This window comes from Haliotis rufescens, unplaced genomic scaffold (genome assembly GCF_023055435.1).
Source record: "Haliotis rufescens isolate VD_foot unplaced genomic scaffold, xgHalRufe1.0.p SCAF_7, whole genome shotgun sequence".
NCBI lineage: Eukaryota > Metazoa > Mollusca > Gastropoda > Lepetellida > Haliotidae > Haliotis > Haliotis rufescens.
Window position 1 is genome coordinate 43,892,485 of NW_025964361.1, and position 14,650 is coordinate 43,907,134.

Consider the following 14,650-nt stretch of genomic DNA (forward strand, 5'->3'; position numbering starts at 1 on the left):
TAAAAGCGGCGTAAAACCATACTCACTCACTCACTCACGGAAGTCACCTAGGGCGCGTTGCAAGCCACGAATCGCTTTGAGAAAGCAAATTCATCGCTCAATCCGGGGTCTGCATCAGTTCGAAGCGCTTGCGCACTCTTCCAAAATGGCGGCACAACTACCGCTTGGTTGCCTTGACGTTTGTTTGATGTTTAACGCCGCACTCAGCAATCTTCCAGCTATATGACGGCGGTTTGTAAATAATCGAGTATGGACCAGACAATCCAGTGATTGACATCATGAGCATCTATCCACGTAATTGGGATACGGTGACATGCATCAACCATGTCAGCGAATCTGACCATCCGCGTAATGAAGAACGTAATAGATGAGGCTCGATGACGAGCTGATGAAATTAATGACTACTTTGAAGATGTGGAGCAGACTGAGGATGATGGGGTGTTAGCTACCTTTGCTCATTTTCTCGTTGATCCAGTCAAGAATTCCTTGTTCCGCTGTCAAAGTAAGCCGCCATTTTGGTTTGAGAACGAAGCGACCTCAGTCAGCGATTGTTTCGCTTGCAAGCGGCTGAAAGTTGGCGCACTGTTGTAAGGCGAATCTCTGTACATCGCTTACAAGCGATTGGCGCTTTGCAACGCACCCCTAATGTAATCGATTTATGACGTTTTGAACCGTGGATGACGTCATATCGTATGTTCTCAACATTGCATCACTGTGACGTCATACGACTTCAACTGACAAATCAGCATTGAGACTCACTATTATCATTAACTTTTCTCCTAATATATCGATTGTCATATCTCTCCACTTTTGCGATCGTTCGGTCATTGCGTTTATCTGCGTAGCCCAGCTATATTCTAATTGGGAACAACTTACTAGACACTTCCCTCTCAAACATAACGTCGTCCAATATATGACGTCATCAAGTTGCGGGCGCATATCCGAATCACCAGAAATGACGTCATGATGTTTTATCGTGAAATAAACCAATCGATTGACACATTGTCTAAGTCACTTATACAAACGGTCCAAATGAAATCAACCAAAATATTCACGTGTGCAACCAAACCCTGTGCTCTGAAATCTCGTTTGAAAATGTAAACAAAGCAAATTTCTAGTTTTATAGTTTTACTAACTGTAACATTTTCTACTATCCGAGAGATCCAGTCGTCAATTTGGTGCATGCATTAGCTGAGATCATTACGAATATGCATGGGTCGATAATCGTTGCAATAATCGAGGAATAAATAATTTGATACTTGGAAAATTGGAAAAGTCAACAGAAATCGTTCCACGTGACGCTATGATTGACGCAAAACCACGCACACTGGCGGCGTCGTTGGTCTGCCTTGCCACATAGTATCAAGGCTAGAATGGAAACATAAAAACAAATAAAAGATGTTGATTTCAGATTGATTCTGATTACTAACTTACATGACTCCTTGATGTATATATGCGATCCTTGCATCACGGTAAACCCTACTCTAAACATTCTGCGCACTGCTATTAGTTAACTCGCAATGTTGTGACGGGAGGTTACCGGTAGTGATGTCATATTAGTATCTGTCAACATCGTTGTATATATTTGTTATTTTCTTTGAGGTGCGGGTGACACAATGCATTCATTTCATGAAGTAGTTTACTGTTTCAATCTTGAATTATTATTTGAATGTCTCTTTAATATATTTTTACCCTTTAAAAAATGCACTCCTGCAAAATGGGTACATGTATGTTGTACTGTTACTCATATCATCTAAAATGCCATAGAATTAATGAAACGCTTAGTAATCAGCTGTTTGTTTGAACATAGAAATTGACATTCATCGTCCTATAAGATGCTATGTAAATGTAACACACTGAAGCATATACATATTTTCTTTGGAGAATCGCCAAATATTCATTATGGTAAATGTATATAAATAGGTTAAATAAAATAGCCACTTCGATCATTTCTTAAGTTAATAGTAAAGGTTTTCACGAAGGAAACTTGTCACATCATATTTTTATTAATGTATACACAAGTGTGGACAAAACTATTTGTTTTATGTATGGATTTTATCGTTTGATTAGCGGAACAAGATATCTAAAGATTGGCCGACTATGTACGATCAAATGTGGTTACATGTTTTAGGGGCTTTTTCGTCAGCAAAACAGAGACTTGAAAGCATTTAGCACTTTTTTGCTTTTCAAACCAGTCTGGGGGGTTAAAAATTCAATAATATACAACTCCGTTAAGTCAGAGGTTGGCCCAGTACCACGTGACCGCAATTCTCGCACAGCGTTGATTTTTCAAAACTATGCGTCTGAAAATTAACTCGGCAACCAGGATTCGAGCGGTAATCACAAGCTTTGGGTCAGAAATCTCGCGAGATCCGTGTTGTATGCAACTAGCCGCTGTGTGAATGCCGAGTTGTATACAACTTCAGTTCGTACAACCTATTGCATACAACAAATTGTATACAACTAGTTGTACCGTGTGAATGCCCCTTTATACATGTATATACTAAAATAATTAGTTAGAAATCAATTTGATATAAATATTATTTCCCCCTTATTGGAAACTACATGTCCGCTCAGCGGGTCTTTATTTTATTAATTTCTGAACCGCATATATACTTTGCACCAATATCCGAACGTTCGAATCATGGAGTTTGTTTCACTGTGTTTGTTTTGTGTTGGGTTCTGTCTTGCAAGTGGAACGGAATGGCCGATGAGAAATGCGTAAGTTTCTTTCTGTTATAAATATCTTAAACGCTTTGAACAATATATAGAGGATATTATATGAGTGTTCATTTCATACTATGTTTACGACATGAGTGTCTAAATTCGGGTATTTCCCCCAATCGAGAGCGAAGGAAATACCGGCATTTAGGCACGAGCGTCGTAAACATAGTATGACATGAACACGAATATAGAGAGGATATTCCAAGTGTCGAGTAAAATATCACGTTTCTCTCATCTCGTGACATCTCTACGGCACTCGTGAAAATATCTCCTTTCCCCGCGTCACTCGATGAGAGAAAAAGATATTTCACTCGACACATGGAATATCCTATTTATTATATTCTTTTTGTGTAGTTATGTTCACTGCAATGAAAATATCACTTTTCTCAACTTCGGGAAGTCTTTCACACTTAAGGATATAATAATCAAATTTTCGTTGTGTTCATCGTTGTGTTCATCGCCTCGGTTCAACTTTCATGTCTTCGGGTTTCATTTCTAACTAGCATTTCTCCAACTGTGTTTCACCGTAATCAGGGAAGTAATGTTTGAATCACGCAGTCAATGACCATGTTATTTGAAACAGCCGCCTTTTCTCGGACATATTTCTTCCGCTTCGTTACAGTCTGACTGTTGCAGTTCTTTTCGCCTCTTGCCTTATTTGACAGGTCCAATGAACTTTGTTTTAATCCCACTCTCCGTTGATTGGCTACTGACTGTGTAGGCGTGTCAAGTTATGTCCATAAATTAAACGATCACCTGATTCATGTCACGCAACTGTATGTATTCCTACACCTGGAATGTTTATCAATGTCGTCATTTTTGTCTGTTTTGATATATGCAACTGTTTTGGGTTAAACTATTGTAGATAAAACAAGTTTTACGTTGTCGAATTTAATTATAAGCATTGACTGTATATTTTTTTCGGTTCATTGAAGTATGAATCGAAAAACCGATGTGCAACGTTTTGTAGCGGATTCTTACAAAAGTTTGCACATCGGCTTTTCGATTCATACCTCAATGAACCGAAATAAATACACAGTCAATCCTTGAATAAAATGTTCAATTTATTACCGAAGAAGATATCTACATACAGAGACAAATTTTAGTGTTTATCTATAAGGTCAGCATATCGCAACAGCAGCGGAACCACAATTTGTCGAATGACGTCAACAATCTTCATCTATGACGTCGTTTCTTGTGTGACGTCATTCCAACCTCACATCACAATAAGTTTCGGAGGACGTCAACAATGTCACTGTTGTCTTGTGACGTGATATGACCCCAGGGCACATATATGTTTTCTATGAACCCCGATATGATTGCCCTCGTAACGCTATTTTTATTATTATGATTATGTTTCTAGGTTTGTCAGCACCATACCCGTGCTCGTGGGTTTCACCAAAGTGCTAAACGTCTGAGACCTGCATCACTTCGGGCTTTCCTCCCACATTAAGCTGACACGGCGCGATATTACTGTAATACTGTTAAAAGCGGCGTTAAATCCAACTCACTCACTGACCCATTTTTACAAATATGGAAACGTCATAGAACAAACCAGATGACGTCACTATTGAACGTGACGTCACCTTTCCCTATCCACATGACGTCAACAAAAAACGGGCGTGATAAAGGCCCGTCATCAAGCAATATGAGGGCATTATCAAGTTACAGTGGCCCGCTCATTTCTGATAACATGCGGGCGGTTTAATGATAATTCTATCCATTTTAGCTATAAATTTAAGTTATGACACGGTGTGTCAGCTTGATTCGGGTGCAAAGCTCGAAGCGATGCAGGTCTTAGGATTCTGACACACAATTGAATCTGTGTCATTATGGGATTCGAACCAGTGGATCCTGGCATGACTAAAAGCATAACTCTGCACAGTCAATCACCAGAAGACTATATGACTGAAATCATGTCAATAGAAGAAAACACGGTGATTTATCTGAAATATTAACTATAATCTTCAATGCATGGAGTAATACACCGTGTGGGTCTGTGTTCCGACAAGGAAATTAATTAGTTAATTAGTTAAGAGGTCAAAGTAAATGACGTGGTTGAGACTGGTAACCGTTGCTGTATATATATATCTCACACACACACACACACACACACACACACACACACACACACACACACACACACACACACACACACACACACTCATGTTATCAATCACTGGATTGTCTAGTCCATCCTCGATTATTACAGACCGCCATGATATAACTGGAATATTACTCAGTACGGCATTCAACAACAAATAAACAAGTTTTCTTAGACCATTAACCCATGTGGGGACCTAAACACATGACGAGCGAACGCCTTAACTTTAGTTTGTTTGTTTGTTTGTTGTTTAACGCCGCACTCTGCAATATTGCAGCTCTATGACGGCGGTCTGTCAATAATCGAGTGTGGACTAGACAATCCAGTGATTGACATCATGAGCATCGATCCACGCTATTGAGATACGATGACATGCATCAACCAAGTCAGCGAGCCTGACCACCCGATCCCGTTAGTCGCCTTTTACAAACATAGTCGCCTTTTACAACGCATTGGTTGCTGAAGACCTTTTCTACCCCGGATCTTCACGGGTCAATTGTTCAGAGAAGTACTTGTGATTGCAGGCCCCTCCCAGCTCGCCCCGACCCTGACCCCAGATGTTGTGTAGGTGACAGGCCTTTCTGTCCTGGAGGAACTGCAGGTATCCCAACTTTTAGCGAAACGGACAAAGTCGAGATCTACCATTCTGATTCGGAACTATTGCCTTCACCTGCGGCACGTGTAAGTATCTTACAAAATAACTTTGATCCAGAGTATCAACACGGCAGAGACACTTTGTAGCATACCTACCTATTGATGCAAGTACCTGTTCTGTCATAAAGCGCACACGTGTAACCCAGAAGGTAACACCAATTGTAATTTGCATGTGCTATCTCCAGAATAAGCAATCATCATATGATACATCTCAGTTTAAATATTTATGAAATACAAAAGAAGAAATAAAACATATTTTAAAAACAAAATTACAATCTCATTAAAAGTCAGATCACAGTTCTCGCTACCGCTAAACAAAGATCTGAGGACATCCCAGTACGGCTCACGTCAGACCGAACTTTCGCGAACTTTGACCGACCAGTGGAATAACTAACAAGAAGTCGGCAATAGCCAATCAGAAGGCAGCTTAATCGAGCTTTACGGCCCGAGTTTCAAACTGGCGACTACGCCTCGAAACATATACCCGATTGAAAATTTAAAAACTGAACAAAAGACCATTCTGGAATGGCTAATAGATGGTCTGTATTGTGTGAATACAGACATAAAGTCCATAACTGTCGTTCGGGATACCCTGTGTGTGTTTTTCGAGGTTGCACGATACAAAAACACATTCCAACTGTCACTTTCATTATCTGCTAAGCGATGCTATGATTGGTCAGATGAAAGGTCGTTCTGGTTTACCCGTAATGGGATGTCTTCAGATCTTTGTTTAAAGGTAGCGAAAACTAAGATCTGATTTTATGAGATTGATAAAACTTGTAATATGTTTCCATAACAATGACTTCCTGAAACATCTGTTATTGTTTTCAAGGAACAAGTTAAGGGGTATTAAGATGACACAATCATAGTGGTATACAGGATAATATTGACATTGTTTAATTAATAGTGGTAAAGTTATTACTATTTTTTCATAATTAATCTTTTCAAAGTAATAGTTACAGTCTTGTAGTTTCATTGCGTAATGAACGAGATCAGTGGAGACATTCAGATATTGTTAAAATTGAAACCCGCAACGTTGTGAATGCGTATTTGCTTTTTATCCGTCAACCATACATCTCTATGAGAGTTATCTCCCTATTGCTAATATGTTTACTCCTATAGCCTGACACGTCAATTATTCACGCTGCCCAAACATGCTTATATCTTGCTACACGGAAACTGAGTCAACGTTTCCCGCAAAGCGGTATTCTGTAGGCAGGTCCCCTTCCCTCTCGACAGACAGAACCGCAACACGGAAATGGGTCAACGTTTCACCGCAGCGAGATTTATGGGGAAAGAGGATGGATAGAGCTGGACAGTCCACTGTGTTTTGTTTCCTGGCGGCCGCTGGCTAGTAGCGCAAGCGCTCCAGGGCAGGAAAACCAGTCTAGAACAGGGCGCGTCTCCCTCTTATGATTGTGCATCTCCTGAAACCATATCAAATGATTTCTCTTAATCGTTGCACATATTTCTGTTCCGTGGCAGCCATATTAAAAAAAATCATTTGCGCTATTTACTCTGCATGTATATCATTGTAATGAAGGTTCGCTTTGCAGTCCTGCCTACAACATTATTTTTCTCTGAACGAAGACCGACTCCCAAACTTTCTTCAAACAATTGCCATACATCTTACACAAAAATAATCTTTCAACATCTATTTTAAATGGCTTTGACCCGTGAATAGGTCTTCAGCAACCGAAGCTTGCCGTAAAAGGCGATTATGCTTGTCGCAAGAGGCGACTAACGGGATCGGGTGGACTATACCATCGCATCTCAGTTGCGTGGATTGATGTTTATGATATCAATCACTGGATTGTCTGGTACAGACTCGCTTATTTACAGACCGCTGTCACATAGCTGGAATATTAGTGAGTGCGGCGTTAAACAACAAACATCACATCACATCACTTGGCTCCTGGTGGCATACTTGATGCCACTTCTATCGCTTTTATTCTCTCGTTATATAATTACACTAGCTTGCAAAGTTCATCATAGTAAACTCTGAATGTTCGCATTATACACCAACTCATCTTTACTTGCTGTTTGCACATTGAATGGTTTCACGGCCAGGGTCTGGCGTGGTGGCCAGGCTCCGTATCCTGGTTAATTGCGATGTCGATTTCGGATACGAATCTTATTTTGGGGCTGATGTTAACAGGTCTGTAATATCAACTTTTAGCGTTCTCTGTTTTAAAACAACTGTTCTAATTGTCTGTACCCTGAAAATGAACGACATAACTATCGCAGGTAAGATTAGATAATATGTAAGACAGTTGTTGCAAGCTAAAAACACCTCCCATGTGTGGCGTGTTGGTCTTGTGATGTGTTTTTACCAGTACAGTAAACTACGGTTATAACGAACTCAAAGGGACTACTAATTGTAGTTCGTTATAACCGTAGTTCGTTATAAGTACATATACAGCATGACTACAGCAAGTAGTCGGGACCAAAAAGTAAGTTCGTTATATCCGTCAGTTCGTTATAAGCGTGTTCGTTATAACCGTAGTTTACTATATTTATGTACCATGATCTATATGCTTTTCTTTCTGAAAATCACTTGAGGATGTCATTAGTCACGCAAGTGTGTTTTTAGGAGGTGTTCTGAAAGCGTAAAGAATACATCATCGAGCTTTAGAACCGCTCCCTTAGTGATTATTGTTTTGTTTTACCAACATATCTTTTTCAGAATCTGACCCATGCGTCACTCTACATCAGTAACTTGAACACCGGCAAGAACTACACGCTTGAGTGGTATTCGTTCTTCAAGTTAGCGAACTGCATGAAGCCAAAGGTTCTGGACGATGACTCTCTCCTCTGGTGCAACCAGGGTGGGTCCTGTTTCATGGACAACGTCGTACCCCGACTGAAGGCGGGGGAGCGTTTTCTCGTGGCTACGATATCAGGTACACTTTATAGCTTTCGCCCATGGGAGCCGTGCCGATTACCCATGGGAGTCGTGCCAAATTACTCTTGTCAGAGGGGTCCATTTTAGTGGAAGCCTCGCTGGTTGAGAGGGTTAGATCGCCGACTTTGTGTACTGGCGATTTGGTGAGTGGGTATGTTGGTTCGAATCCCGGATGTACTTTAACAGTAATAAACATTACTACAATTTGTACTTTAATCAGAAAGTGTTATCCCAAATATAACATGGGATAAAAGGACCGGATAAACTTTCTGTTGGCTGAGTGAATGAAAAATGCAAATACAAAATGTGTTATCTTCAACCTGTCGGGTACAATTACACCAAATAAATCACGTGAAACATTTTGCCCATCCGATCCCCATTTTTTTCTTTTTTCCACTATAAATGTGGGGTACCTCGGTGGGTAGCAAGCTGGGTCTTGTATTTTTTCGTTTGAGAAAAAAATATTGAAAAAATAGGAAACAAAAATGAATAATGTTAAAAAAATTAGGACGACAGCCTTATTGAGTATGCTCTTATTTCATACCCTGCTAATGACATGTGCCGTACACATGCATCTGTTTTTATAGTTTCTCTGTGGACATCAGAAACCGCTCCATTTATGAGGTTGAACATGCATCCAGTTACATAGTTTCTCTGTGGACATCAGAAACCGCTCCATTTATTATGTTTAACATGCATCCGGTTATATAGTTTCTCTGTAGACATCAGTTGCCGCTCCATTTATGAGGTTGAACATGCATCCAGTAACATAGTTTCTCTGTGGACATCAGAAACCGCTCCTTTTATAATGTTTAACATGCATCCAGTTATATAGTCTCACTGTGGACATAAGTTGCCGCTCCATTTATGACGTTGAACATGCATCCAGTTACATAGTTTCTCTGTGGACATCAGTTGCCGCTCCATTTATGATGTTGAGTGAGTGAGTGAGTGGCTTCACACATTGTACCCATGTCGGGAATCGAACCCGGGTCTTCGGCGTGACGATCGAACGCTTTAACCACTAGGCTACCCGACCGCCCCTTAATGAGGTTGAACATGCATCCGTTAATATAGTTTCCATGTGAACATCAGTAACCACTCTAAGGCTGAAATTACGTGCATATCATCCTAGCAATAAAATATGCGATCAGAATTCCTATTCGATCTTAAAGATGGCAGCCACTGCAGCCATATTACATATTTGAATGTTTGCGCACTGCTCAGTCATTTCTGCCTTTCTGTATCGTATGTAATGTGATGTGCAGTAAGTACTCAGCTGTGGTGATGTCATTAACCAAGGTTATGTTTTATTGTTTAATTTGACTAAACGTTGATCTTTTACTCTCATGTACTGCCGAAGTATGTTGAAACTTTGAAGTTAGGTTCTCATATCTGGCAATTATTAATATATGAATGGGTTACTCAGTGTACTCGGGCCTCCGTTGTGTGAACATTTTGTTTTGTGCAATCGCTAGTTAACTACTTTATTATTACAGTAAACTACGGTTATAGCGAACTCAAAGGGGCCACAAATTCTTGTTCGTTATAACCGTAATTCGTTATAAGCATATATACAGCATATATACAGCAAATGGCATGACCTAAAAACCAATTCGTTATATCCGCCAGTTCGTTATAAGCGTGTTCGTTATAACCGTAGTTTACTGTATATAAAGTAGAGATTCTTCTGTGGTATTGACTAATCATGGATTCTGTCATTTTCTCCAGAAGCCAAACATACAAAGATCCATTACCTAACTCCTCTATCCTATTAGATTATCTCAGATTTACAGCCACTGTATCCAGCATGTCAGCAAACCGTTCAGAGTCCTTTGCATTACCAGGTCGCACTGGCTTGACACAATAATATTTCATCCTTTTGGAGAGCAATATGACGTCTCATGCCACCACATTTACGTTCCAATACACCATAGGCCGCAGAGCTGAGACCTAAGTCTTGAATGACCTTCATTGCATCCCCACTAACATACTGGCGCAACTGAAGCCGCTTATATTTTGGGTAGGCAGGTGCTTGGTCTATACAAGCAATAAATGCAGCCTTCCAGGCTTCATATGATTTGGCATCTCCAGTAAAGACAGGGATAGACACACGCTTCAACTACTTCCACGTGTCCTTACCAATATCATGACAATGTGAAAGTGTAGGTGCCCTACGATTGTAAGAACTTTCTAAATGTTGCCTCACTATGTGAACTGGTTCATGATTGACTACCTGACTGATGGCCGACCGAGTTTGAATGACAAGAATTACAGGAACAGTTTTCATGTCCAACTTCTTTTCAGAATTGAACAGTTGTGGTAGTAGCACCTGACCTTTTTCTGAGATAGTCCTTTACATCATCTTGAGCTTCAGTACCTACTTCTTCTGATAGTTCACCTTTCTTTGAGAGGTGGTCGGGTAGCCTAGTGGTTAAAGCGTCGAAGACCCGGGTTCCATTCCCGACATGAGTACAATGTGTAAAGCCCATTTCTGGTGTCCCCCGCCGTGATATTGCTGGAATATTGCTAAAGGCGGCGTAAATCCTCACACACCTTTCTTTGTGACCTTGACCATATTGTGTTTATCACTAACAGCTTCAAACATTTCTGACGATCACGATAGCCTCCAAAGCCTTAAGCTGGATATTGCTTAATTTTTCTATAGCTTCCTAAACTTCAATTCGTGATGGCATGCTTGCCGTAAAAGGCGACTATGCTTGTCGTAAGAGGCGATCGGGATCGGGTGGTCAGACTCGCTGACTCGGTTGATGCATGTCATCGATCCCAATTGCGTGGATCAATGCTCATGATGTCAATCACTGGACTGTCTGATCCAGACTCAATTATTTACAGACCGCCGCCATATAGCTGGAATATTGCAGAGTGCGGCGTTAAACAAACAAACAAACAAGCAGTTTTCATTAACGTCGTTTTTTCAACAGGTGCGACGTTCAACTCCTTTGCCGACTGGGTGCGACGTGATAACAACACTCAGGTCATGGGACAAGGGTATTACATTGCCACGTCTCCAGGTCGGCCATCTTGCTTGTTTCGGTTGCTCCGTGTTGTGTGATGTATATGTGCATTTAGATACCGAGTGAATGAAGTGAATGAAACGCCGCTTGGACAGTACTTCAATTAGTTCACAATTCAAACAAAATTGAAACTGATCCACTCCTTATTGGAATAACACCCCCATTCCACTAATCATAATCCCCACAGTCCACGCGTATCGTCGCCACGGAGAACATTATAATTACAGTTTGCCTTTTCAGTTATAACATGTCATCGTCCCTCATATTATAGTAACCGCCTCCGTGGTCTTGTGGTAGAGCGTCCGCCCGGAGAGCGGAAGGTCCGGGGTTCGATCCCGGGCCGCGTCATACAAAAAGACGTTAAAAGATTGTACTTGTTGTTACCCTGTCTGGCGCTCGGCATTAAGGGGCTAAAACAAGGACTGGTCGGCTCGGAGTCAGTATACTGTGTCTGAGTGGGGTATTCATGTTAAACTGCGGCATGGTATCTCAGTGAGCTAGCACTATAAATCGGCATCAGTCCGGACTAGTACAAGCAGCCACACACACACATACACGTGCATGCACGTCGCTATATAAGTGCAATAATCTTGGACGCGACGTTAAACCCAATTTCACCTCACCTCACATATTATAGTAAAGGTATGTGATCGTGGATCAAGGTTTATTTCCTTGCACAGTCATACTACGTAGCACGTGGTAAATGTATGTTCGATTAATACCGTATAGCATTAATATAACTCCCATATTAATCTTATATCACATACCCGAACAAACAGCGGGGACCCTTGCAGACGTTCTTGACTCACTGGACCGCCTCCGTGGTCTAGTGGTAGAGCGTCCGCCCGGAGAGCGGAAGGTCCGGGGTTTGATCCCCGACCGCGTCATACCAAAAGACGTTAAAAGATGGTACTTGTTGTTACCCTGTCTGGCCCTCGGCATTAAGGGGCTCAAACAAGACTGATCGGCTCGGAGTCAGTATACTGTGTCTGAGTGGGGTATTCATGTCAAACTGTTAGTACAAGCAGCCACACCCACACGTGCATGCACGTCGCTATATAAGCGCAATAATCTTTGACGAGACGTTAAACCCAATTTCACCTCACCTCTTAACTCACTGTAGTGATAATCATCTACTTCTATCATGCTGCAGATGGACAGCTATGGTTTGAAGCTAATGACTGCGGCACGTTCGCTATTCGTGCATACGACGCACTTTCTGACTTGGGGGTGAAGTTCTACCAGGCCAGACAGCCCCACTACAGCCGAGGCTTTATCTCCGCGAAGCAGCCAACATTCCTGGGAAGTGTGACAGACATCTTTGGCCCAACCGGGAACCATACGCTGGCCGGGAAACTCGTGCAGTATTACAAAGAAGACGACCGAAAAGAGGTTGAGATGGAGTATGGTTACATGTACTTCAATCAAGCCTACTGGAATTACACGAAAACTAGCACTAGTATAATAATCACTAACGTGTTTGTGCCGCTTCCTGGTGGTCAGTCGTAGCTCATTCGGCTGCACTCGGCTGTACTCGACTGACTCCGTTACCTATATTATAATCCGGGCAGCAATGGAATATTTGTATTGCATCCTTTCACTGTGATATATATATATCACAGTGAAAGGATATATAAAATGAAAACAAATCTAGATTTATATATAAGCATGTCTAGTTTGCTCTATTCCAAATTCAGAGAAAAACATATGTTAAACATCTGAGAGGGGAGAAATGTATTGTTTCCAAAAAGATTTCATGGACAATGTTAGTCTAAACGACCAATACCAGCCTATGCAGATCGTACATGATCGGCGATTTCGAGAAAAGATTTTTCATGGTTAATTGTAATTAGGTATACAATTTGGTATCGAGAAACAGGTTTGTGTTGTGTAATGATATAGTCACGTGAACGATGTTTTATATATGACTATAGTTCATCTGTCAGGGCCATAATAGATTAACTCTCGTCACATGAAATCATCGCTTGTTCCTTAACATATTTTTAGTTGTATAGATTCCTTCCAATGCTAGCGGAGATAAAGTATGAGAGAGTCTTCAATGTAGGTATGTAGTACCATACTTTTCTGGTGCAAAATCTTGAAATTTTGAAAGTTTTCGTCGTGGGATTATCTTAATATCCTTTGGATTACAAATATAAAGTAACCCCATCTAACAATCCTTAGCAATCAATAATACATCATATGCTAGTTTACCCACATTGATATTATAGTATATTCTATTTTTTTAGTACAGGGTATTTCGATGACTTAAAAATTCTGATTGTTCACTAAAAGGCCAAAGGCCATAGAGCAGCCTGTTTCCGCATCCTATGGCTGCACAATTTGACAAAACTGTTAACATACACTAAAGCCAGATTTTTGGTTTTGGTGTGGTGATTTTTGGCACAAATATTCAGATCGGTAGGTCGAAAAAAATATTAAAAATTAAAAAATCCAAGTTCAAATTTATTTATTTTCTGTTTCTTCTCGCAATTCGTTATATTTTTTTTTCAATATTTTAAGCTGAATTATCAACAGGTTTTAATTATACATATTTCTGGTCAGCGGAATAAAAAATATAAAAACCCACCGCTTTTCATTTTTTTAAAATTCACATTTCAATTTTGGGGAGTCGGCGAATTCGTGAACCAAGTTTTACCAAAGTCTGGCCTACAGGGGTATTGCAGTTCATGCTTGTGTATTCCAAAAAGCAGTCAGCAATATTCCAGCTATATGAATGCGGTCTATAAATAATCGAGTCTGGACCAGATAATCCAGTGATTGACATCATGAGCATCGATCCACGCATTTGGGATACGAGGACTTGCGAGCCTGACCACCCGATCCGTTAGTCGCCTCCTACGGCAAGTATAGTCGCCTTTTACTGCAAACAAGGGTTGCTGAAGACCTATTTTACCCCGGATCTTCACGGGTCTTCATGTGTGTTGCCTCAGTATGAGATTCGGACGACAGTATGACGTTCGGGCAATGTGTGTTGCCTCAGTATGAGATTCGGAAGACAGTGCGACGTTCGGGCAATGTGTGTTGCCTCAGTATGAGATTCGGGCGACAGTATGACGTTCGGGCAATGTGTGTTGCCTCAGTATGGGATTCGGGCGACAATATGACGTTCGAGCAATGTGTGTTGCCTCAGTATGAGATTCGGGCGACAGTATGACGTTCGGGCAATGTGTGTTGCCTCAGTATGAGATTCGGGCGACAATA

General features: G+C 40.9%; 1 protein-coding gene across 1 annotated transcript; it reads left to right on the forward strand.

Moving 5' to 3' along the window:
• The first annotated feature begins 2,648 nt into the window (after positions 1-2,648).
• On the forward strand, positions 2,649-13,979 carry LOC124132726 (ceroid-lipofuscinosis neuronal protein 5-like). The gene is made up of 5 exons (XM_046496795.2): positions 2,649-2,721; positions 5,353-5,509; positions 8,169-8,385; positions 11,333-11,422; positions 12,579-13,979. Exons 1-5 carry the CDS (start codon positions 2,711-2,713, stop codon positions 12,932-12,934), a joined length of 831 nt encoding a protein of 276 aa, XP_046352751.2. The 5' UTR covers positions 2,649-2,710; the 3' UTR covers positions 12,935-13,979.
• The last annotated feature ends 671 nt before the right edge of the window (positions 13,980-14,650 follow it).

Coding starts and splice junctions, on each gene's coding strand:
- LOC124132726 (XM_046496795.2), top strand. Junction 5,510..8,168: donor TGCCTTCACCTGCGGCACGT/GTAAGTATCTTA, acceptor TATCTTTTTCAG/AATCTGACCCATGCGTCACT. Junction 11,423..12,578: donor TTACATTGCCACGTCTCCAG/GTCGGCCATCTT, acceptor ATCATGCTGCAG/ATGGACAGCTATGGTTTGAA.